This window comes from Sciurus vulgaris (assembly GCF_902686455.1).
Source record: "Sciurus vulgaris genome assembly, chromosome: 4".
Lineage (NCBI taxonomy): Eukaryota > Metazoa > Chordata > Mammalia > Rodentia > Sciuridae > Sciurus > Sciurus vulgaris.
In genome coordinates, this window is record NC_136464.1 from 149,232,311 (window position 1) to 149,258,445 (window position 26,135).

At 44.7% G+C, this 26,135-nt stretch overlaps 1 protein-coding gene across 3 annotated transcripts in view; it reads left to right on the plus strand.

The window, feature by feature from the left end:
- The window catches only part of FAM124A (family with sequence similarity 124 member A), a 55,860-nt gene extending 45,989 nt beyond the window's left edge, over positions 1-9,871 (plus strand). For all 3 annotated transcript variants that reach the window (XM_079136167.1, XM_079136168.1, XM_079136166.1), the window contains one exon: positions 7,885-9,871. In XM_079136167.1, coding sequence (XP_078992293.1) covers positions 7,885-8,691 — 807 coding nt within the window. In that variant the 3' untranslated portion in view covers positions 8,692-9,871. The remainder of the gene's footprint in view (positions 1-7,884) is intronic.
- The last annotated feature ends 16,264 nt before the right edge of the window (positions 9,872-26,135 follow it).

The window sequence follows — 26,135 nt, forward strand, 5'->3', positions numbered from 1 at the left end:
ACAAGTCAAAATTATACCCTCACTGAAATAGCAAACAAAAATGAAGGAGACGTTATCTGGAGTATTCACACCCAAAATACCCTTTCTCTTGATTATTGTTCAAATAAAGAACCAGATTTTCACCCGAGTTATTACTTATCATTTCAGGTAGCTAGGTCTAGGATCCACTCATTGAATTGTGTCAAATATTTCTTTTGAAATTTCTTAAAATCAGTGATATTTAATGAAATTCTGGTGATCTTTTGTCCATATAAAAATCAGTTCTGTCTAGTCCTGGGTGTTACAGCCAGTGGGCAGGGTAAATCACAAATCATACTGACAAAATCCAGAGGAAGATGCAGAACTCGCACAAAGAGAAAGACTTGTATCTGGGCCTGGTGTTCTTCCTCAAGTCTTCTTCTTTCTGTTTGACAGATTCTGTCATTAGATCTGTTGGCTGCAGATGCCAGTGCTCAGACATGACCTTGATTTTCTCTGTTGTTCCTCTTCGACAGCCAGCTCTGTACTATATTGTGCATCGATAGCCTGGTTGGCTTCTAGCTCTTCCAGTCCCTTTCTACTTAGTGTCTCCTAAGAGCCACTCCTGATATTCCACACAGCGGGTCCCTGAGGCACCCCTCAGGTATTTCTTAACTAGAAAAATTGCTCTTTATAATTTGATATTGCTGTAGTTCATAATACCAGAGTGCTCAGGATGTTTTTCCCATCAAAATCAAATATCTGTTGCTACTTATGATTTATGATATAGATGTAGATGTTTATACATATATAAATCACCTTAAAATTCCCTTGATAACAAGCACCTTAAGAAGCCATATATTTGTATATAACATGTCTTTATATGTTCTTTAATTCATTTGGCAGTAATTTATTCAGTACCTGTTATGTGTAAATATGAATATTTGCTTTAATACCTATGTAATTGCAGGTACCTGAGGTCAATTAACCCAGCTTCTAAAAACCTCATAGCACTAAATGAAGTTTTCCCAATTAACCCAGCTCTAAATATGTAAATGTACATTTCTGAAAAATGTCTTGTTTATTTATTGTAGGTGATTTGTAAGTTCGGGTTCAAATGAGGATGACAGAGACTTAAAAAATAATGACTTTAAAAAAATAGATGCATAGTTCTCTCTTCTCCATGTGGTAGTCCAGAGTCCTCAGGGATCCAGGCACTTTTCCACTCTGTCCTTCACCCCTAGTTCAGTTAGGCTACTAGATGGAGTAGCAAGGAATTCTTAAAACAGTACAAGTGCCAGCCTTGGAAGGAAAAACAGGCAAATTACATTATTACGTCCACCCAAAGAAACCAATAAGAGAATAAAAAGGTAAGCTACAGACTGGATAATTATATTTGCAATGCACACGGTTAAGAGGTACTGAATTCAGAATATGTATAAAGAGCAAATTCTTCACTAAAGAGGGTATCCAGATGGCCAAGAAACATAGAAAGATGCTTCTTGCCATCAGTCATGAGGGAAATACTCAGACCATGATAAAAAAAAATACCACCAGAATGGCTAAAATTAGAAAGAACAACAATACCAAATCTTGGTGAGAATATAGAACAACTGAAATGTTTACCAATTCTGGGCAGAATTATACGTTGATACCATCAGTTTGTTTGTTTTGGTGGTGCTAGGGGTTGAACCCAGTGGTGCTCTACCACTGACCTATATCCCCAACCCTTTTTATTTTTTTATTTGAGGCAAGATCTCATCAAGTTGCAGAGTTTGGCCTCAAATGTACAATCCTCCTGTCTCAGCCTTCCAAGTTGCTGGGATTATAGGTGTGGGGGTCTCTCAGCCACATCCCACGTGGATGAGAAAAGGGTTAACTGCCAGAGGATGTTGTTGGCTATAAATCACTCAATTACCCATAAACTTATCTAATCAATAAACATACGAGAGCCAATACTCTTTTTAAATGAGAGGGGGCGTGATGGTTCTGGCCATACCAGCTCTGGCCTCTAACAACATGGAGTCGCCCAACTCTCTTTTATTTATAACACACAAGTAAAGGGGGCCAAGACTGGGAGGAGCTTCTTCTGTGTTGGACAGGATAGGGTGGAGTTAGGGGAGCCACTTTCTTAGGGGGACTATGGCAGAAGCAGACAGGGAACCACTCCCACAGTGCCATGTTCCCCTGACAATCAGGGACAGACCTCCCTACCTGCCAGTTCCCGGGAAGTCAGTCCTCTGCATCTTGAGGCTCAACTTAATCTGATTCTGCAAGGTAAGAAAGGCTTCCCACGTACAGGTATGGACCACCACACCTGACTTGGAAGTATTTGAAGGCATCTATCTGTCAAAACTAAAATATGCTTACTCTATGCCTAGAAATTCCACTTTTCAGTGTGCCCAAGGAGAAGAAGTTAGATTTTAGAAAGATCACTTCAGAGAGCTGCCGTGTGGAATGAGGGAGGCTCTGAGACTTGGCAGAAAGCCAGTCGGGATGGGTGATTATCACTCTACTGTCATTTTACCAATTGTGGAATATACTTTTCTGATGCCCTAAATTATACTACTGCCTGCCATTCTATGACAGATGGAATTGGCACGTTGCTCTAACTGATAGATCTGAGGCAAAGGGGAAGGGAGGGTGGGCAGAGGACAGGCCAGCCAAGATTGCCAAGAATCCCTTGGCCAATCTTCATATCATCTATTTAAAACCATCACTGATTTTACAAAATGTGCACCGGCTCTGTTCACTTCAAGTCACCTGAGAGGAAAACCTCTCAATCCTCCTCCTCTCTTTCTGCTGACCATTCAAAACAGACAACAAAGACTTCTTTCTTGGACAGTATCCTCAGCAAAGTGAAAGGAGAGGCAAAATATGATGCTTTTCTTTGAAGCAAAAATCTGATTTCTCATGTGAACCCATTGCCCAATTTCCTTGAGATAGCCTCTGATTGTTATCACTCCTTTGGGTTAAAGGTCCATTACTGGTTCATTAGACATCAGACAGGGTCACCAGTCAAGTTTCTGCCAAGGACAGAAGAGGAAATGGCCTTAGAAAGAGGAGGAGTGAGGCTAAAGGAGAACTCCTTGACCTTGAATAATGAGATACTGCGAGGATTACTGAGAAGAGGCAGAATCACATTTACTGGGAATATTAGAAGAAACAATTCAACCCACATGCCAAGGAATGAGCCTCTTGACATCCGGATCCTTGAGAAAGATGCTTTGGCTCAGTGGACCCCTGCAGATCTCTTCACATCCCCAACCTCAGACTACCTATGCTCAAAGTTACAGGGAAAGTTCAAGGACCCACACTGAATTCCCGTTTTCTAGTGATGTAAAGAACATAATCAGATCTTCCTGGCTGGTTGCCCAAAACAGATTAATTTTAATGTAATGCTATCCCGTTGCTTTGAGAAAGTTCCTTAAATAGCAATAAAGACAACATCTGGTTTCCAGCGAGGCACTAGCCTGCAGTGCTTCACAGATAGGGAGCCAGTGTCATGGCCATTGTCCTCGCCCCTTGGAGAAGGGCAGTCCCAAGAGCTGGAAGCCACGATGTCACCATGAGAGGGCCCAAAGAGGTCTCTCCAGAGGCAGAGAAGATCTCTACTCAGACCTTCAGGTTCTTGAACATGTCACAGAAATAAATTTAAGGACACGTCAGGTTTTAGCAAAAAAAAAAAAAAAAAAAAGAGCAAGATACCACTGCTTGAAGTCCAGGTTTTTTTCAGATACAGAACTAGTTGGAATATACCCATAGGGGCTGGGCTTTCCTCGGGATTGGGAAATATTAAGCAAGATGGTATTTCTCCATTAAGGGGTCTGGTCTGGGACATAGGTGTCAGCTCCCAATGTCTCTGGCAGTTGGGTCGTGGTTTCTTGGTTGTGAATCTGGTGACTGAGCCAGAAGGTCATGGTCTGATCAAATGTTAGCCCCTGGCTTCACTAGGTTAATGGTCTCTTTCTATCCTTTAATGCTTCTTTGTTCATTTCATGAATTGGGCACAAGCCTCCCATTCCATGTTCCAACTGGGACATTTCTCCTTTGCAAACTCAGTGTTCTCTCCATATTCCTAAATATCGATCAGTGTGAGGAAGATACAGGTTCTTGTTTCATTGCAAGGGTTCATTGGGGGAGAGTCTCTGGAAACATCTACTGTGATTCTTTCTTAGCCTGTAGTGTTTCTGCTTAAGCAGACAAGAGAGACAGGAAACAAAGCCAATGCCAGGAGATGGTGTATAAAGAATCTCTGTCCTTTGCACATGCCAGTTTTCTTTAGGTCAGATAAGACCACACTTGTAGAAGTTAATACCCTACTGCCACTGGACAGAGCCAGGGAATACCACCAAGTCAGCTCCAGGCAGATCCAGCAGGTGCATCAGCCCTGGACCTAGATGGAAGTGGGGGAGGGAGGCTCTGAGTCTCCTCCCTACAGCTGCTGCCCTAGAACACCCAGTATTACCCACAACATGGTGCCAGCCCCAAACTCCACCCACCCAGCAGGCACCTCCACTGTGCATCTGGGCATCCCCCAGTGAAAAAGACCAGGTACCATCTCTCTTCAAAGCAGTAGAATACAGGGTACCTCTGGATGCCTGTCTTCATTGTGCAGTGGAAAACAGAATTCAGGTGGGTTTCTGTTAAACAATCATCATCAGAAAAATCACCGCTAAGCCACCGGGTATTTGTCTGCAGACAGTCATGCCTAATTCTTAAGCCACTGTGCTTGGCAGTGGAAAGATTTGGGAGCTGATATCATGGCCATGCTGTTATCCCTTGGAGGAGCTCAGGACGGCAGCCCCTGAGAGCTGGAAGACCCATTGTGACCATGAGGGAGCCCGAGGAGCTCTTTCCAGAGTCAGAATAGACTCTACTCAAAGCTTCCAGGCTCCTGAACATGTCAAAGGAAAGAGTTTAAGGGACTGTCAGGTTTTAGCAAAGAGAGAAAGAGTTTTATTAGACAACAAAAGGTAAAGATTCCCTAGCAGCCCCTTGCACGGGAACCTTGACCTTTGGAGTTTCATGGAGCAGGACCCACAGAGGCTTCCTTCTTCATGCAGACTCAGGCTGCTCACATCCTCACCAAGAGCATGTTCTGCAATAAGACTAAAGATGGAAGTCTCAAGGTGGTGTATACTTATGGATTAGAAAATGATACTGGAAGCCCAGGAGAATGGATCTTTGGGAAAAATTAGACATTCTAGTTAATAAACATTGCCCCTCCCCTGCCCCAGAAGCCGGCTCCATCCACAAGAACTTCCTTCTCTCAACAGCTTCACCCCTTATTTTCTCTTTTTCAGCCAGATTCAAATGATGGAGGAAATCATTTTGTATCTCTAACAGCCACCCAACTGTGATACCTCTCGGCACATCTGGGCCTTCTGGGGCTGCCTCTTAACCTGCTACAAAGAAGCCACTCTCCATTTTATACTGAAACTCCTATTATGGGCCAACCACTAGGCAAAGTGTGTGCTGAGCAGGATCTCCCTTGCAGAGCCCAGAGCCTTGCAGAGCAGGACAGTACCTTCACAGGGCTGGGTTGGGAGTCTCAGGGACAATGGAGCACCAAGTGACAAGCTCTGGCGAGCAAGTCATACCCAAACAGGTCTCATCTCTACCCAAACCTTCCCATCACTTATTCAGTAAGGCTCCCAGGCCCAGAAAGTCTGGAGCTGCTCCAGATTGAAGCTCCATAGTGACCATGGCCAGTGGAGTGAGAAGACACACACCTTGCCCAGCACCTGCCCTAAAAGCATTTTCCATCATCTTATTTAAGGTCCATAATTCACGCTATCAAAAATCTTAATTCTCTTTTTGTTTCACTTCTTAAGCTGCCCTTAGGAGAATGACTTGGGAATTTCAGACTGCTAAGCAGAGCCTGAAGGGAAGGGCTGATATCCGCAAGATATGAGGATAAAAAAAAAAAAAAAAAAAAAAATACAAACAGTGCAGAGACTGAGGATCAAGAGTACCAGGCAGCAAATTCATAGCAAATACGAAACATCTAATTCCATGACTGAGAAGGATCTCATGCAAATAACTGCAAATGTGGCTTATTTGTCTCAAATCTGAAGAAAGGAAAGATGTCTGCATGCTTTCTAAGTGGTATCCCTGTTTCCACACTTATCTCCATCCAACCCATTCTCCTCCACCTGCTGCGTGCCGCCATCTTGCTATAAAGCCTTCAGGATTTGAAGTGCAGGTTTATGGTATTTGCATGTGATCCAGGATCCATATGGTTCGAGAGCCATGACCTACTCCTCTTGCTTCTTTGGAGTCCCCTCTTGCTCTGGTTCATGCCCCCAGCCCCTGCTCAGGTGCTCCTAGGCCTAAGTGCCCTTCTGTACACACACTGCTTTTCATGCACCTGGACTCCAACCAGACCAAACTGTTGCTGCCACTACAGGCCCCTCATTTGCCTGCCAACCCCCAGCCTCAGCTGTGCTGGCTTCTCTCCCCAGTACACACCTTCTCCAGTCATGCCATCCTCTAGGACCACAGCTGCCCACCCTCGAAGACTCACATGCAAGGCCACCTCTCCTGAAGAGGGCCATGTCCCACTGGATTGGTGTGATCTCAGTGCCCCCTTATGGTTCCTATCATTGCATTCTGCAGTCTCAACTATGTCTTTTTGTCTCTGATCCTTTCAATGAAGTATACATTTCATGTGGTTGAAAATAGAATGTTTCTCATTGTATTTTCCCCTCCTTTACCTGTAACAGAGCTAAATTTCCTTTATGAATATGAGAAAACCAGGTTCCTGTGAAGGCCGTTATCTCAGTCTGATGAATATTCACTCAAAGGAAATAGCCCTTCTAGTAAACCCCAATCAGAACCCTTTTTGTTACTTCAGGGATTCATAAATCAGACGGTTCTGTACTAAATAAAGCCAGACCTTCTGTCCTCGAACCCATTATTTAATTGAAATTTGCATCATGAGGTTGGCTGTAGGCTTGGACACAGACCAGAGGGAGGATTTCAGAGAAGCAGAACAGGTGGAAATGTGCACTGGAAGAGAGAAGCCCAGTTCTATGCAGCAGAAGCAGGTTTCTATGAGCCGCAGTGCAGGCAGCCAGCGGGGGGGGGGGGGGGGGGGGGGGGGGGGGGGTGCTGAGTACTACAGGAGGTGGGGTGAGGTGTTAGAGGGCGAAACTATTTGCCCAACTGAACATCCTCAGGATTCATCAGTAGTTAGCAATTCTCTTAACCTGTACCTAATTCCTGGAAGGAAAAATATAGGGAGGAATCAGTAGTTCCTAACAGCAAGGAAATAAATGCTGATCTCCTGATTGCCCTGCACTCATGGTGGAGTGAGTGTCCTGAACCGTGGTAATGCGTGTCCTCGCATTGTGTCCTGAAATCCAGTCTCATGTCAACATGATCAGAAATTGTCTGTGCACAACCCATCCAGACCACTTCCATATGGTGGTGATGCTTTGGTGGGAGAGAAGCATAAACCCTGCACACACTCTTTCTGCATTTCGTGGTAATTGTTACCTCCATTCACACACACAGCCTGGCCCTTATTCCTTTTTTTTTTTTTTTTTTTTTTTTTTTTTGTGGTGCTGGGGATCGAACCCAGGGCCTTGTCCTTGCGAGGCAGACACTCTACCAACTGAGCTATCTCCCCAGCCCCCCTTATTCCTTTTGCTGGTTTGTTGGGCACTTCACATGAGTACTTTAAGAGGTATTATTTCCTATTTTGAAGAGGACTAGCTGCAACCAGTGGGTGCATTGGTCTGCCTAAGGCTCCTCAGAACTTTGCTGCCTTTGTCTTTGAATTTGGAGAACAAAATTCTGGTAATGCTGTATTGCAGAGATGTTGCTGGAAGTTTTCAAGGATTAGACAGTGTGTTTCATGCTGTGTTTCACAGCGCATTCCTGTCTTTACTAACAAGATATACCCTCTGCCCTCCACAGGCACAGAGGGTGCACAAGAAGTTTCCCAAACCCAGCAGAGCACACTGCTCCTCCGAGAAGAAAGCTCATTCCATTCCTTCACCAAGCGCCACTGTACAGAGCCATACACCGAGTGGCAGCCAACCATCCCTGCATGACAACCGGTTCCTGGGGCCTGGCCAGACAGGCCTGCCTAGTGGGTACCAGCAAGAATTTGCCAGACAAACCAGCAGCACCCCCAGCGCCCCCTGGTCTTTCCAGAGAAGCAAGTCTTTGTTTTGTTTGCCCACAGGAGGCCCCTCCCCAGCCTCCTCAGCCGAACCACAGTGGTTTTCAAACACAGATCCACCAGGGCACAGGCCATCGAACTGTAGGCATAGCCACCTCCTCTCCATTGATGACTTAGAAGGGGCCCAGGAGACAGATGTGGACACAGGCCTGCGACTGTCTTCCTCTGACCTGTCGGTGGTCTCTGCGTATTCTGCACCCAGTAGGTTCTGCAGCACACTGGAAACATCCCTCCCCTCTGAAAGATGCAGCAGCCACTGGTCAACACGCAAGGGTCCCAGAGAAGGTCCGCTGCCTGCCGTCAGCGGGATGGCCACGGAGGCCTCCTGGGCTTCCCTCCCTTTCTTCACCAAAGGATCTTCCAGATCCTCAGTGACAACTGTCTCTGCTCCCCCAGCTTCTAGTGCCTCCTCGCTCACAGAGCCATCCCCAAAGCCCCCTTGTGATGCTCCCAAAGCCACACAGACTGGCCAAGATGTGTCACCACCCCCAGGGTTGGCTGGTCCTGGGGATAATGACTTGGAGGAGTTCTACATCTGAACTTTTCTTGTTTTCCAAATACAAATGCAGACACCAAGACTCAGGTCCCCCCACCCTCTGCTCTCTGTATACACCAGTGTTTCAGCCCTCACCCCAAATCGGTCTGGAACTTCATTATCCATCTCAGGGGGATCATTAGCACATTTGCCATGCCACTCGTTTATAGCCTGGAGGTGGCATATTTCTAGGGACTCAGTGAAAAAATACTGACATTTTTATGCAAATGAATTCTCAACCAACTTCAGTCACAAAATATATTTTTGAATACTCAGTCTGAGATGTGGTTTAGTGCCCTTATACAATTTAAATGCTTCATATAATTATTTGAAAGGAAAAGAAAACCTAGTCAGCCAGAGTTGATTTGGCAATTTTTCACGCTGTGAAAGAAAAACAATTAAAGCCAAAATGTTGAATGTGTGGAAGATAATAAGGACATGTATGAAAGATCACTGCACAGAAAGAGAACGCACACCTTGTTGGATTCTCCAGATACTTACATTGCCAGGGAACAGTGGCCCAAGGAATTTTCAAGCCCTGCTTATCATGGACAAGTCAACTCGATAAGACAGCTATCAACATCTATCAGACTGCAGAATGCCTCACTTTGAAGCCATGCAACAGCTGAAAATCTGGATTTATGCAAAAGTAGCTAATACATTTTATTAGATTTAGCATGAGTAATGGACTCTTGGTGCATTGAAAATGTGATTTGTGTTCCAAAACCTAGATTTGCATACACCTTTTCAACAACACGTTCACAGTAATGAATGAGAGGCTGCAGAAGACAACATTCTGGATGGATTTGGATCATTGAGGAGGACTTATTCCTTAACTTTAAAGAATGAGAGGATATTAGGCATAAGGGGCAGATAGGCTTAATATTCTTCTACTCGAAAAGCACAATCTAAGGGCTGCATAGATGTCTTTATATAAATAACAGGAGCCACATTTTATACTGCTTTCTCCAGTAAGCGCTCATGGCCACACAGTCTATGTTTTTCATTTTTAAATAATTTGGAACATTTTAGCTGGCATTTTGATTGCACAGATGCACAAAATGCCCCTATCCCTCAGACAGGAAACTACACAAAATGTTGCCCTGAACAAACCCTGGTGCACCGCTAGCCTTTGGTAAGTGTGTGAGAGCCTTAATTAAAGCTGGCGCTGCAGCCCGACCTTGGCTTTTCCTGTCTGTTGTCTGCTTCTGTCACAGTGTGAATGGTATTTAAATCCCCCAGTAAGGGTATGTTTACAGTTCCAACCTCAGCAATGCCAAGTGCTGGCATCTTGGGCAATGCCAAGCTGTCCCTGGATGCTGTTTATCTTTGGGGAAGAACATGGATCTGCATTGTTCACTTCCCAGCCGGTACTCCTTGCCTGAATACTCATGGCACAATTTCCATCTCCCTGGAAGTACCCAGATACCATTCAGATACAGCCTCAGAATCCCTTCCAACACGGCTTCCAGGCTGCCATCACCAACCGTCAGACTTGAGTGGCAGCCTCGAGTCAGCCATCCTCATAACAAGAGCCTTAGATCCCTGCCTCAGACATCCGGGACTTCCCAGGTCTAGGACTGGTAACACTCTGCTCCAGTGTAAATAACAAAAAGATAGTCTCTTCTAATTCTGGACCAGGAGGAAGCAAACGTTTCTGATAAAGGGCTAGATAACAAATTTTTAAACTTTGTCAGTCATATTTTAAACTTTTCAGTCTCTGTTGTACCTGCTGCCATTGTAACATGAAAAAATAAAATGTAAATGAACTTTGGCTGAGTTGCAATAAAATTTTATTTACATCCCAGTGGCTCAGGAGGCTGAGGCAGGAGGATGGTGAGTTCAAAGTCAGCTGCAGCAACTTAGCAAGGCCCTAAGCAACTCTGCGAGACCGTCTCTAAATAAAATATTAAAAAGGCCTGGGGATGTGACTTAGTGTTTAAGCCCCTCTGGGTTCAATCCCTAGAACAAAAAAATAATAATAAATTTATTTACAAGGATAGACAATGGTAGTTGACGAGCCCTTTAGCAAGCCTCCTGCCTACAGTTGATTGAAGATTCTAGCCACAGTCAACCTCAAAAACCTAAATCTTCACCCGCTGCTTTTGGTGTACGTAACAGCAAGAAAATGGGCTACTCAGGTCAAACCTACAGAACCACTGGACATAGAACAATAGGGGCTTCTTCCTGCACAGCAAGTTTCTAGAAAACTGCTCAGTTCACCTCCTGCCTGGAAATATGACTCAAAGTCAGTAGCTGGTGGTGAAAAGCAGCATGCTAACATCAGATGTCAGATTAAAGACTACTTAGAGAAAATGACATCAGCTTTGGCGAACAGGGGAGCAGGCTCATCAGTAGCAAAAGTCAGTAAGGCAAAAAAGAGTGAACCAGCTGTCAAATAATGACTCCCATCCTCATCTTTAGTGGCTACCCCTATTTAAGTATATTTGCATGTCCCACTCTTTAGAGCTCAAGCCCCCTGCTGTCTGGGGGTCTTCCCACCCTTTCTTGATGACCTTTCTTGATGACCCACCCTCCTCATGGTCCAGTCTACCAAACTGAGTGACCCCAAAAGATGCCTAAAACAAAATGCCCCCATAACACAAGGAGAGAAGGGAAGGGAAGGGAAGCCCACTACAGACCCCATGGGGGCATGCCTAGGCTGTTCTGGAGGAGTCACTGGCACATGTTTAAGAAATGGGAGGTTGTGGCTTCCATTTCTGGCTGTACCACCAGCATTTTCCTCATCCAGGAATGCTCCTGACACCCACCAATGGATCCTTACTCTTGGAGTAGTATCCTTGTGATACAGGCCGGAATACCATAGGTGTGCAATAAATGTGTTCAATTAAAAAACATTGAGGTCGTCTAATAAGTTATTCCTCTCCTAAACTAGGCTCTGTAATGTAGAAAATCTCCATTTTAGCCCTAGCTTTATGTGGCTTAATGGAACCCAATCTTTTCTTGGCCTTGTACTTCTCTCCTGGCATTTCCTGGAAATCCGGGTTGGTAAGTGCCCTGGCTGAGTGCACATCCCATCCTTAGGTTGCCTCTTTTCCAAAGTACTGCTCAGGGTCCCACTTTAGCCCATACTAAGCCCCACCCAGTGTCTTCTCTGAAAATCAAATGTTTCTCAGTATGCCCCCAGCCAATCCGAGGAGCCCTACAAAGATCATCTTGGATCTTGGATCACCTTGATTGGTTAAAATGAACGTCAGAGGAGGCTAGTGATGTGGCTCAATTGTAGAACACTTGCCTGGAATGCATGAGGGACTGGGTTTGACCCTTTGCACCACACACAAAAGAAAGCATCAGAGGGACCCATGGGGTCAAGGGACGAGCCTTTGTGACAGTGGGAGAGGTGACATTTGGCAGAACAAATTGGATCTAGTGCTGGTGCTCTTTGAATACTCAGAACCCAAAGCAGGGGATGTCCAATGAAGTATAGGACTACACCGTCTGGCATGTGCCCAGAGAGACCAGGGGACCAGTTGGGAAAACTCCTGAGCACATGGTTGTCTTTAGCCCCAAGAAATTAGGAGAAATGCAGAGATCTTCCTCTCCCCCAACTTTCTGTAGATGCACAAATTCTCCAATCTGTCAACTAAAGGACACCTGAGTAGACTCAGAATTTCTGAAGAGAGTTCTTAAGGGAAAATAAAACTGACCATAGCGGTCTGGGGATGTAGCTCAGTAGAAGAGTGCTGGCCTAGCAAGCCCGAGGCCTGGGTTTGACCCCCAGCACCACAAAAAAGAAAACAAACAAACAGAGTTTCTACATCCCACAACCTTAGAACAGAATTGACAACCAATCCGGCCAGTGGACCCAGATCTGGATCTTGGAGAGCAGTGGGAATAGCTGAGCACTGCGTGGCCTTCTTCTCTGTCCTGGGCCACCTTGCTCCATGGGCCCGGTTTAGACCAACATGCATGCAGTCACCCCTCCCACCTCACTCGTCAGGTTCTACTTCTCAAGCCTCTGGAAATGCACTCGATCAGATCCTGCAGGGTCTTGGAAGAACAGCATGAGAAGTTCATGTGAAGAAAAAAATGGATCATCAAGGGAAACGCACTTTGTCACACGTAATTATTATAACGATGAATTTGTTAGGGATCGAGAACCTAAGTGTAAGGGTGATCTGTATTTTTCCAACTTTTACCAAAGGCTTTTGCTTTGTAAAAGTGGGGCATAGAGGTCTAGTTATAAGATGACTATTTAAAGGGTGATTTTTCTGAATGTATAACAGAGACAAACGTAAATGGTGGTGTCTGCACACTGGATCTTTTGAACACTTAACTTCTATTTTAGAGGTGATGGTCACTATTGTCCAGTGATGTGCCACTATATTACAACCTTGTGTTCATTTCAGAAAGAAGTCACTAGAATATTTGGTGAAGGTGAAAAGGCTCCTTCCATGCCCCATGAACCCTCCTGAACTCTCCATTTGGGATGAAGTTCTCCCCTCCAGGTGCCTGGAATGGGGTTGAGAAATAGAGCAGCTTTGTTCACTGCCCCTGATGGCCCTGTCCCTGGTGGGAATGGGCCTGGTTCATTGGAAGTATCAACACCATTGATCTTAGAAGTTGAGTGTCTGAAAGAAGCCACACCAACTGCCTTAAATCAGCTCTGCCAGTCCCTAGGACTAGACCCAGAATATTCTGGACTTGGTGACACTCCAAGTGTAAGAGGCACAGTCCAAGAAAAGGCAGCAGCACAGAAACACTTGAGGCCAAACCATGTAGCCAAAGACAGCCGTCAGAAGGCTTTGGTGCCACCTGGTGGTCACTGTGCCCAGGAGGGTCAGCGCCTGCCCCTTTTCAATCAAGACGATTCCACTGATTGAACAGGAAGGAGGCACTTCACTTCCATCTTTTCTTCTGCATTTCATTTTCCACTGTGTCTATTTCTACAAAATATTGAGGCAACTTCAATCACAATTAAATAAGACAATGTAAATAGAAAGTTCAGGCACAGAAGAAGGAGTCTGTAAATATGTCAACCACAAGAAAAATCTAAATGCTGTTGCTGAAAATCCTGGAAGCCAGGGCAGAAAGGGAAAGGTGAGTAGCTTTGGAGCTCACGTTTATGACTAAAGAATCTAATAACATCGTCTCAGTTCATTGTAATTTAAGTTCCCGTAATGCTGTTCCTCAGAGGAAACCAAGTTTTTCTTCAATTTCTAAAATTACCTTCTCGTCAGGGGATTTTCAGTAGGGATTTTCTCCATAGGGTTACTACTGTGGTCCAGGTTAATGATTTTCTAGCTTTAGAGGATGAAATCAACAACACCTCAAGGTGAGGGAGCGCCCATGTGCTTTGGATGTGCTTCCCCAGAGGTCCTCCAGCTATGCTGTGTGACAAAGGGGAAATTTTGCCACTGGCAGAACACTTGGGGACTGGCTTTCTCCTGAGCTTCAGAAGCCATATCTATAGAACCTGGAGAGCAGAAGGCAGGTGGTGAGGTCAATGTTGCCTTGGGAAACTGGAGGCTCCTAGCTATGGTCGTAGCCTGTGTGGAGGAAGGAATCCCATCTACTGAGCCAACTCTCCATCCCTGTCCACACTCTGCAGTTGCAAAGCCAACTCAAAGTTTCTAAACTCCCCTTGTTAAAAGAAACTGCAAGCACTTGTGGTCTTCAGGTGAGTTATGAATCCCTTCACCTCACGCTCCACTGAGATGCCTAAAAATGAATAGGAATTTTTACTTCAATGATAGACATCCTCTTTATTCCTTGCTCTCAGTGGGTTTGCTTATTATCATTCATTCCATATTCAACAAGAAGTTATTATGTCCCAACTACGTGTCAGTCAGCAAGCTAGGTGTTGGGGACACAGGAGTGAATGGGAGGGACATCATTCCCATCCTTGTGGAATTAACCACTTACTCTGATCATTATTTACCATTTACCCATGAGTTTTAGAATCCTCCTGATAAATCTAATGGTATTAACCTCTGCTAAAATAAAAAATGGAGTCTCAGATTTTAGCATCAAACAGACCAGGCTTCCAGTTTTGACTGTATCACTCACCATATGAGCCAAGGGCAAGTGATCTCACTCATCTGAACCTCAGCATCATCATCATCTGTAAAATTTAGATAGTAATTTCTATCTTGGAGAGTCACTTTGAAAATGAAATGATATAATTTGTGCAAATGACCTGAGACTACCTGTACATAGTAGGTGTTTCACAAATGTTGATGTTCATTTCCTTCTCTCAGTCTAAAGAATGGTCATACCTTTCCTAACAAACAGGCTTCAGGCTGCCCTTTCCAGACCTTTCTGGTGAAAAGGACAGATAAGATTTTACTTGAATCCAGCATCCTACTGTCAATCATCTCCAGACAGAATTCCACCCAATGAGAAATCATGGATATGAGGACCCCCTCACCTTCCATCACACTCTCTTCCTCCATTTCAAACTAAGTCCCACAAAACCAGACCCTGGGACGTGTTATTACTCAAAGTTGCTCTTTCTCCCAAATCTCCAACTCTACGCTTCATTTCCCTATCCACTGCCCCTCTTGCTCCCTGCCCTCCAAGTGTCTCAGAACTGAGAAACCTGCTTCACCTTCTCTGAGTCTCCTCCCTGCCCACTTACTTGCCCTGGCTTCTAGACTTGCCTGCCCCACTGGCACCCAAAGCTGGCAATGCCCCTTGTCCCTTCTGCAGCCCTCGCCCGCTCCACACATGGGCCCCAAGCCATCCATTAGGTTGCTGTTTCCATCCCATAACTTCCTGACCACACTATGCTGAGTCACTTCCACCACCCGTCCTCTGCGGCTTTGGCTAATTTTCATTCGTGTCTTACAGGCTTCAACGATCCAACTTCCCAAGTGCCCTTCTCAGAAGTTAACCTTGTCTCCCTTCAACCAAAGCCAGGATTATCTGTTCCCTCTGCAGGCCCCCTCTTTATCACATAAGGTAATGAGGTAAGAAGCATAAGGAGACAAGAGTAGAACCATCTATGCCAGGGCTTTGCCTTTGACAGAGGTCTGAAGACTAAAAACACAACCTGGCAGAACAGAGGGAACTGACTTGGGTAGCAGGAGACTTCTCCTATTTCTTCTGCAAGAGTAATGTTTCACTTCCTGCAAAATGAGCCTCCTGTGCCCAGTACAAGCTAACTCACTCCATGTCAGGGGCTCTGGAATTCTCCTAGGCCATCAAGTTCATAGCTGTCAGAGCCTGTATTCATCACCTGATCTAGTTCTGCAAAATTGCTGAGGCCCCCTTGACTTTTTTGGGTCAGTTTCAGAACTTACAGCCTGGTCCCAGGAGTGATTCCTCTATCCAGCTTTGCCCTTGCTGGAAACAGTGAACTGGCTGCACCCCTGGACATCTGGCAGCAGAGTCAAGATTGCGACCAATTGCATGTGACCATCCCAGGGAACTCTGCTGGTCACGTTCTGATCTGGATCTCACCCAGCCTTTGCTCTCAGAGATAAATACTGGTGCTTTCCATTTGCTGTGCCTGGCCTTCCCGTTCTGTCCTGCATGCCCACCTGGTCTCTCCCACACATTGGGTCATTCTTTCTTAAGAGCTAGACCTGAGTTTGCAGCCTACTACATACCTAGGATCTGAGGTTTGCCTGTGCCCTGAAGTCAACCTACACCAAAGCATCACACAATTGTACACCAAAAAGCATCTCCCCTGCCCCCACCGATTCTCCTCCTGAATTTCTCAGTTCTGTTAATGTTTTTGTTTTTGTTTTTTTCTCTCTCTCTCTTCTCATTTATTCAGAAGCCCAGAGTGAAGCACCAATACAGCCAGTAAGGGAAAAAAAAAAAAAAAAGCAGTTTGGGAGTCACACAAACCTGGATTTGAATCCCACTAAGGAGACTTACTGGCTGTGTGACCTTAATCAGGTAACATTGGTTCTCATCTGGGTCTCCTCATTTGCAAGGGAGGTGGTGGAGTTAGGGCTGGGGTGAGTGGTAGAGGTGCTTGCCTCTGGAACAAACCTTCACAGCTGCCAATACTCAGTCATCAAGATGGCTAATATTTTCAGTAGTGAGGTCCTCTTCATAGGGACATTCTGAGGAATAAATGAGATCAAGAGACAAAACCAGGCACAGTGAGATGCCATTTCCACCCTTCAAATTAGCACATTATTAATTTTATAATTGAAAAGTAAAGATAATAAAACTGGAGAAACCCAGTTCCCAGAGTGTTCTCCGTCTTCACATCAAATCCGCTCCCACTTCTGCTCATTCGTGTTCTGCAAGTCTTCTGCGATTCTGTTCCTTCCTTCCTTTCCCACCCTAAATATACAGGCAGGGTAGACCAGTGGGTAGAGCAGGGTCTCCCATCCTCAACCTTAACAAGTTCCTTAACCTTATGTGTCTCAGTTTCTTCATCTGTAAATTGAGGACATTCCTGTACTTCACTTTTCCACGTATGTGGCTTCACAGTACAGAAACTGCCATCATGGACCAGCTGGCAGTGAGGACGTCTGCAGGACCACAAAGAGACCCACCTATGCTTACCTCCCCCATGGCCCTCCTAGACGTTGGGGTAGCCCTCTTTGGGAGAGGGGATCCCCAATTAAGACTGCAGTGGAATTCCCCAGTGACATAAAGGATAATGACTTTGAGTCAGAATTAGTTTGATTTCAAGGAAAGGAAGGCTATTTTTCACCACTGGTTTTGTTGCCAGAGAGTCATGCCTGCCTTTCAGTGTCGTTATGAGGTGTGTTCTTGCTCTCCTCAGCTATGGCCATAGACTCCCTGGCCCTGGTATCAATGCACCCCTGTCCCTCTACACACAACTGCCAATTATTTATTTAAGTACTTGGCACATCCCACCCTGGCCCAAGATCCTCCTCTGGCTTCCTCTTGCCAACCAAGTAAGAATTCCCTCTGCTCAGCACACTCTCAAGGCCTTCACCACTGTCTGCCAGTCACCAGCACCATCTTAGCACTTATGATTCTAGGCTTCAACCAAATGGGCTCTGAAGTCCCCATGAAAGGTTATCTTGTGCTTCCCACCTGCAGGCCAAAACTCAAGCTATTCCTCTAGCTCACCCTGCCTGCCCATCGAACTCCTACCATCTACCGAAGTCCAGGGCAAAAGCCACCTCCTTCAAGAAGCCTTCCCAGCTATCCCTACCAGAACACCACTGCGGCCGTAGAAATATGCTTGTCCTTGACTTGGGACAAATCACAGGACACCGATTCTTGTGGTTAGGCATCAGACTTGTCTATAGGAAGATTGTAAATCAGTCTTTAGTCCCAAATAGGACCTCGGTAAACAAGCTTTGAGCAAACGCATGAGTGAGTGAATTATTTGCATGGAGCTGAGTCTCTAAGTGCCTCACAGGTGTGCTTTTCCTGCAAAAGGCCAATTTCCACATTCCCATGTCAAGGCCCCTAACCCTGACCAGCTGCTCATTTCATGACACTCGATCCAAATGTCCTGGAGGGCTTCCAGGGAGAAATTGTGTGCAGTGAGAAAAACTCCTGATGTCACAAGTGAACATGTCCATATTTAACCTTAACCCCAGTTGTTTACTTTGTTTACATTCCAAGTCTGTGCGCTTCATCCTCCTGGACCAAAGGGGCCTGACTTTTCTAGTCTGTCTGGATGGAATTTTCTCTCCCCATTTCCCCCCTTGCTTCTTTTTAAATTTTAATTATTTTTTTCTTAGACTTCTAATTCCCCCTGTGATGTATTTCTGAGTCACTCTATCCAGACCCCTGTATGAATCCAGATGCACCCTGGTCCAAGAGTAAGACTAATCTGTTACTTTGATTTCTGAAATGTTTCTTGTCTTTACTGACATTTGGGGTCAAACATTGAAGACTCTTCCTTATAGAACCTTTTTCCAACCTAGAATTTACCCACAATCTGCTGCAGACATCCTATGTATACATAACTATTTCTAAACTTTTTACCCATAAAACTCTTGGCCAAAAAAACCCACAAACTGAATGGATTCCAAACCCATCTGGCTCAAATCCACATGTTTGTAGCTCCAAGGTAGCTCAAATGCACTATTTGGTCTCTTCGATGTTTATTAGGTTAGAATTATAGCTTTGCAGATAGGACTGGGAGTTCAGATACTCAGCCTGGTTCTTTGCCTCAGAACTGGAAATCATTTCCGTTGTCACTTTCCACACTTCCCCTCCAGGTTCACCTTCTGTGCTGCCGAAGCCATGTGTATAACATAAAATAGCAAATGGGGTCGCCTCAGTAGGGAGGGGCTACGCACTGAGACCCTGTCAGAGCAGCAGGCTGTTACTTGGAGCTAAATTCCAAAATTTTGCATTTTTGCCATAACTGTGCAATGACTGAAATTATTTACTTATTTTTCAAAATCAAATGGGAAATCAGCAGATTCTCCAACACTGGGTTTCCAGGGAGGTCATGATGGGGAGGCCAAAGGAAGATGGGAAGGTGACGGCAGCTTGCCTGATTCAAGGTGAGCAGGTACTTCCCTGTGCTCAACCCTTGGCCAGTCCTCTGAGCACATCCAGGCTTTGAGGTCACCTTCCTCAGAGCCTGGTGGATACCTCTGGAGGACCGTTGTACCCCAGTCTGTCTTGAGAGAAGGGGTGTCATGAGGCCACTTGCACGCATAGAGTGAGGATCCCCTTTCAAAAAGCCAGATGCTGTAGAGTCCCAGAGTACAGCCACAGTTCAGCAGGAAAAAATAAAAATGAAAAACAAAAGGATGAAAGAAGGTGACAAAATCTGTGAATTGGGTCATGTCACTTTCCTTCTTGTAGTCTCCTAAAAATCCTGGAGGGTTGCAGATGTTGAGGAAAGTATGTGATATTTTAAAACCTCAGAGTGGGAAAGTAGAATGGTATCATTAAGGGCTTCCTATGGCCTTTGGAATAAAACTCAAATTGTCTGCCCCAGGGCCTCCAAGCCTTGCAAGATCCAGCTCCTCTGCCCCAACCCAACTTCATATTCCACCTCTTCTGCCTCGCTCTCTGGGCTTCCAATCCCTCCAGGGGTCAAACACTCAGGAAGATTTCTGCACGTGCAATTCCCTCCACCACGGATGTGCTTTTCCCTGCTCTTTGCTGCCATACCTCCTTAACCTTTTGGTGTCAGTTTAAATGTCATCTTTTCTGCTAGTGGGACTGCAAATTAGTGCACCCACTGTGGAAAGCAGTATGGAGATTCCTCAGAAAACTTGGAATGGAACCACCATTTGACCCAGTAATTCCACTCTTTGCCATATTCCCAAAGGACTTAAAATCAGCAAAGTATAGTGATACAGCCACAAAAATGTTTATAGCAGCTCAATTCACATTAGCTAAGCTATGGAACCAACCCTAGGTGCCCTTCAACAGATGAATGGATAAAGAAAATATGGTATATATACACAAAGGAATATTACTCAGCCATAAAGAAGAATGAAATTATGGCATTTGCTGGTAAATGGATGGAGCTGGAGACTATCATACTAAGTGAAATAAGCCAATCCCAAAAAGCCAAAGGCCAACTGTTCTCTCTGATATGTGGATGCTAATACACAATAAGGATGGCAGGGGAATAGAAGTTCACCAGATTAGACAAAGGGGAATGAGGGGAAGGGAGGGGGAATGGAAATAGGAAAGACAGGAGAATGAATCAGGCATAACTTTCCTATGTTCATAGATGAACACATGACCTGTGTGACTCCACATCATGTACAACCAGAAGAATGGGAAGTTATACTTCATGTATGTATGGTTGTCAAAATGCATTCTACTGTCATGGATAACTAAAAAGAACAAATAAAATTACTTTTAAAATAAAAATCATCTTCTCAAGGAGGCTTCCTTGACCATCTATTCTTATCACTATCCACCTGTCCATCTCTCTACTCACACATGCCTGCCTTCCCTTCCTTTGATTCTTCATGTCCACTTCAGGCCTCTTTTCCTTTGTAATATTGATCACAATTTATAAATTCATTTATCTGTATATGGCATTATGTTTTTATCTGACAGTAGAGGCTGCCTCTAATTCACACGCCATTGCCCCTCGAGGCCTGGCCTTTAGGAGCTGCTCAGCAACTTTGTTCTAAAGGAATGAACCAACATTTTAGTTCGTTTTAGTTAGATTTTTTCATACTGTGACAAAAACACAAGAACAACTTAGAGGAGGAAAAGTTTATTTGGGGCTCATGGTTTCAGAGGTCTCAGTTCATAGACGGAGGCACCATTGCTCTGGGCCAAGATAAGGCAGGGAAGGGGCCAGCAGAGGAAAGCTGTTCCCCTCATTGTGGGGTCAGGAAGCAGGTCAGGGGAAGGGCCTGTAGGGAAGACGCACCCTTCCAGGGAATGCCCCCAGCGACCCACCTCCTCCAGCCATGCCCCACCTGTCTACATTACCACCCAGTCAGTCCATTCAAACTAGGATGAACTGATTAGGACTCGACTCTTATAATCTATCATTTTACTCTGAATATTCCTGCATGAACAAAAGCTTTTGGAGAACAATGCCTGAATGGATGAGGAAAGTTCCCTTATGATTTTAGATCACAACTCTAGGGTACATGCTGCATCAGATTCCTCAGTCTCTACAGATCAACTGCGTTTCCCAAACCACCCATTGGGTCCCTGCCTTCACTGGGGCTCCCACACCCTATCTTGGGATCACATAGTCATCTGGGCTTATGCAGTAGTAGGAATTCAGGAGAAGGGCCAGCTGGTCCATGGTGGTGGCCACCATAGCCACTAGGGTAGAACTCTGGCTTTACCTGGGACAGGTACTATGCCCCAGACAGGCTCAAAAGAAGTCCTCAGAGTTATCTATCCCACTGTCCCCAAACCCTCCTGGCATAATACAGAGACATAAAAATTATCAGAACCAGATCCATACCCCTTAGTGGTTGTCTTCCAGTAGAAACAAACCTTTAAATACACACTTGCCACATAGTAAGGTAATGCAGTAATACAAATAAGAGCAGTTCTGTGGTGGCCAGGTGCGGTGGCACATACCTGTAATCCCAGTGACTCGGGAGGCTGAAGCAGGAGGACAAGTTTGAGGACAGCCTAGGTAACTTAGCAAGGCCCTACCTCAAAATAAAAAGTAAAATGGGCTGGGGATGTGGCTCAGTGGTAAAGTGCCCCTGAGTTCAATCCCTAGAATGGAGAAAATAAAATAAAAGAAGAAGCAGAATGCTTGGTCTGGGAACATGAATGAGAGTTCACAATGCCTTGGTGAAATTGGAAAAGTTGCAGAATGTGAAGGGGAGGAATACTGAATCCAGCTCTTGCTTTTAAAAAATAAAAAATCTACAGTGAAAAAAAATTGCCTCCATACCATCATTAACAGATTCTCACAAAACCTACTTTGTTGTGGACCTAAGGGTTTCAGAGGAATCGAAAAGGCTTCAGCCGACCGTAAGAAAACGAAGACAGGAAGAAATAGGCGTGAATTTCACTTCCCTTGGAGAGTCCTTGTAAAAGAGCAGAATACCCAAAGAACCCGCCAAAGGTGTGCAGGGCTCCACCAGCGCCATATGCAGTCCCTTTATAGCAGGTGCAATCACGTTGGCTGTAGATCAAATTTATGGCAAGGTCGAGTTGTATTTTGTGGGTGCGTGTCGAATGTATGCTTGAGAATATATTGGACTCTTCTGGAAACTACCCATTCTTGTACATAGAATTGTAAGCATCATTTTGCCAGTTGAAATGACTCCAGCTTTATTGCTGTTACTTTGCTTTTATGGGATACCATTGATCATATCTAACCCTCATTTACCATTGCACTTTTGGTCAGCAAAGAAACCCCCTACCTTAATGTACCTACTGAAGTACTTTATATATATGATCTCATTTGATCTTCAGCATTGGAGGCTGTAGTTATCAGCATTTTACAAATGAGGAAACAGACATACAGAGGACATTTCTCCAAGATCACACAACTAGCCAATACTGGAATGTCATCATTCATTCTTTCTTTCTTTCTTTTAAATAAATATATTAAGTATGTTCTGTTGCTTCTGAACATGTGAAGTGGTATGTCACATGGACTCTAGACTTAAAGAGCTTATGATACAGCGGGGGAAGTAAAACAGCGCAGAGATATTCAGAAGGAAGAGTGAGGTATGTGGTAAGCGACCTGCGCACTTGGTTCTTACGGAGAAGCGGGAACTCACCTGCGAGGCAAGTAACAACTGAGTCAAATTTTGAATGGGGGTGGGTAAATTTTTAAGAATAAAATGTGAGGGATTCTTTCTAAGCAGAAATATTTCTTAAGTCAAGCTCTCTTTGTCTGTTTCATGTTGCTAAAATAGAATACCATGGACTGGATAACTTGCAATGAACAGAATTTATTGGTTCATGGCTCTGGAGTCTGGAAGTCCAGGATCAAGGGTCTTCTTCCTGTTCCATCCCATGATGAAAGTGGAGACAGAGAAAGAGAAAGAGAAAGAAGGAGGAGGAGGAGAAGGAGGAGGAGGAGGAGGAGGAAGAGGAGGAGGAGGAGGAGGAGGAGGAGGAGGAAGAGGAGGAGGAGGAGGAGGAGGAGGAGGAGAAGGAGGAGGAGGAGGAGGAGGAAGAGGAGGAGGAGGAGGAGGAAGAGGAGGAGGAGGAGGAGAAGAAGGAGGAGGAGGAGGAGGAGGAGGAGGAAGAGGAGGAGGAGGAGGAGGAGGAGGAGGAGAAGGAGGAGGAGGAGGAGAAGGAGGAGGAGAAGGAGGAGGAGGAGGAGGAGGAAGAAGAAGAAGAAGACAACCAAGCACACCTTTTTATAAGGAGCCCACTCCCTCAACAACAGCATTAATCCACTCATGAGGGAAGAGCCTAGTGGCCTAATCACCTCTTAAAGTCTCCACCTCTTACTACTGTCATAACAGGGTGATTAGTTTTTCAACTTATGCTTTTTGAAGAACACATTCAAAGCCATCACGTGCCCCCAATCACAAATAATAAAGCCAGCATATCCAGCATTACCTATTTTATTGTTTTATTTTTGTTTATGATTCTTTTAATAAAATATTAATGTATTTATCCATGTGCACACAATTCACAATCCTGTTCTTCTCAGAGACAACCCAATTACTAAGTGGATCTGCTAGAAGTAGCACATAGTTACTTGGAACTAAATTCAGATTTCAGACGTTCTAGACAGATTCAATGAAGACTCCATGCCTATGGCTTATCTATGGTCATTAGCGAGGCTAACTGTCTTAAAATAGGAAAGTCTTGCTTGTGGTTGGTGGAAGCAGGAGTATTCCTGTTTAAGAGTCTGAACTCTTTCATATGATGTGAAAGAGTTTTATGAGAGTCAAATATACAAAATTTCAGGCCCATTCTTGGTCAGTCAGCATAATTAGGGTCACAGAATCTGGTTTGACAGGAGATCAGCTTCTTTCCTCTGCAACCAGAGCACCTGAGCAGGGCCTCTAGGGGGCTCCTCACCTTCCTGGTTTGGGGTCAGAGAGAAGAAATGGGAAAGCAGCTGTACTTTCCCTCCATTCCCAATCAAGAGTCAAATTCTTCTACCACTTCAGTGTTTGGAACAGGACAGAGGAAAGGGAAATAAAAACACAGAAGGAAAGAAGGACAGCAGAAAGGGTGGAAGAAACCAAAAGCTCCCACAAAAAAATTAGAGAAAAGCACCCATCTCCGCTCTCTCAGTGGTGTCCTGGGGGCAGGGGAGAAGGCTCTGCAGGGTCCCCCAGCATGACTCCACTGTCCTTCAGGGGCAGTAAACACTCACACCCTCTTTGATCTAAAGAGGAGAGGCAATTTATACATCCAAATTACTCCATGGGATACATGAAGGACAATGTTTTAAAAATCCTTGTCACAAAAAGAATCTGGGCACAGCCAAGATCAGACAGTGTATAAAAGTCAGATCTGCATGTTTAACCTGATTTAAACATTACACAGTACATACAAGTACTGAAACATCACGTAGTGTCCGACAGACAGGTACATTTTTATGTTCTTATGTATCACTTGCATAAATTTAATTTAAAAATTGCTCTGGAAAATAAAAGTCGGATCTCTGACACTTTGACTAGGTCAAGGATGTCCTAAATTCACAAAGCCGAATTAATATTAATTATCTCTATTTGGGTTAGGGAGGGCCAAGGGGGAGGAGCAGAGTGACAACAGAGTCTCTTGTCAGAGGAGCTGCGAAGATGAGCCATTGGAAAACACTCAGACAACTGAGCCCTCTGGTCCACAGGTGGCTTTCACTCTGGAAGGAAGGTCATTGGTGCAGATCGAAGTGTGTCGCAGACTTTCCTCGAGTCATCACAGTTTGTTCCGTTTTTTCTCCGCTAACTAAAATCAACTTGGGAATGTATTTGATTTTATATAACCAACACGGATCTTCAAAGCATTGTCCTGCCTGTCTGGATTTTTGTCTGTCCACTTAATTATGCCGTCTGAGATTCCTTCCTGCATCATTTCACCTCTCGACAGCACAGAGATGGCGTCATAGTTAAGACCATTCTGCTGAATTGCAAATGTCTTCCATTGCAATTGGCATCTCCCTCCCCATCATGTATCTCCAGCAAGGCACCATAAATCAGCATGTTCTAAACAGCTGAACCAGAAATAACCCAAGAGGATGGACCAAATGGAAAGGGAGGCCAGGATGAAAGATTTAAATGCTATGCAAAAGTGCCTGATGAAGGAACAAAGAAATGTGAATAAATAGAGGCTGTTTTTATATTACATGCAATAAAGTGACACATTTGCAAACGTCTTGCTGAAGTAGTGCCTAGTACTGTCTGTATTTTTCCACCCTGATCCACCCAAATTACTATCTGCAAGGCCACCAAAGAGGTAGCCTAATTAGAGTCAATGAGAAAGGCAATGTCCAGTGTAGAATGACCACATCACATTCTGGAAAAACAGCACTTGACTCACTGCTGACTTCCAGAGGATTCAAATGTCCCTTGGAACAGGACAGGTGGGAAAACCACCTCTACAGGGTACAGAGGAGGAGCTTTTACCTCCACCATTTTCACCCCTTCTTTTTGCATCTTTATGGCAGAAAAAAAATCTAAAATAATCAAATATGTCAGAGGAAATGTTTGCCCACCTCACTGGAATAGCTACAGTTTCACTCACTTGCCAAATGTATACCAAGCATTGTGCTAAATGCTTTGCAAATGTTCTTTTTTTAACCCTCAGCTACTCGATTGGTTTTGTTTTTGATTTTATCCTTGAGAGGACAGAGACTTGGTAAGAGGAAGGCAGCTGCCCAATGGCATGCGGCTAATTGCAAGCTGGATCCAGTTTCAAACCAAGACCCTTCTCTAAATCAGTACACAGCACCATCCTCCCAGCCCTTGGTTTGAAGTAGTTCTTAGCTGTAAACAATTCAACCTCCTAGTTGAATGTAGGAAGACATTTGTGAAGAAATGCCAGGCAGATCCTAGAGTCTCTGAAGGGGCGAGCCAGGCTTGAATGCCACACAACCAGGAATAATGCAGCCGGGTCTGATGCTGAACTGTTCTTTAGACTGTTTCCAGCAGGAGCACC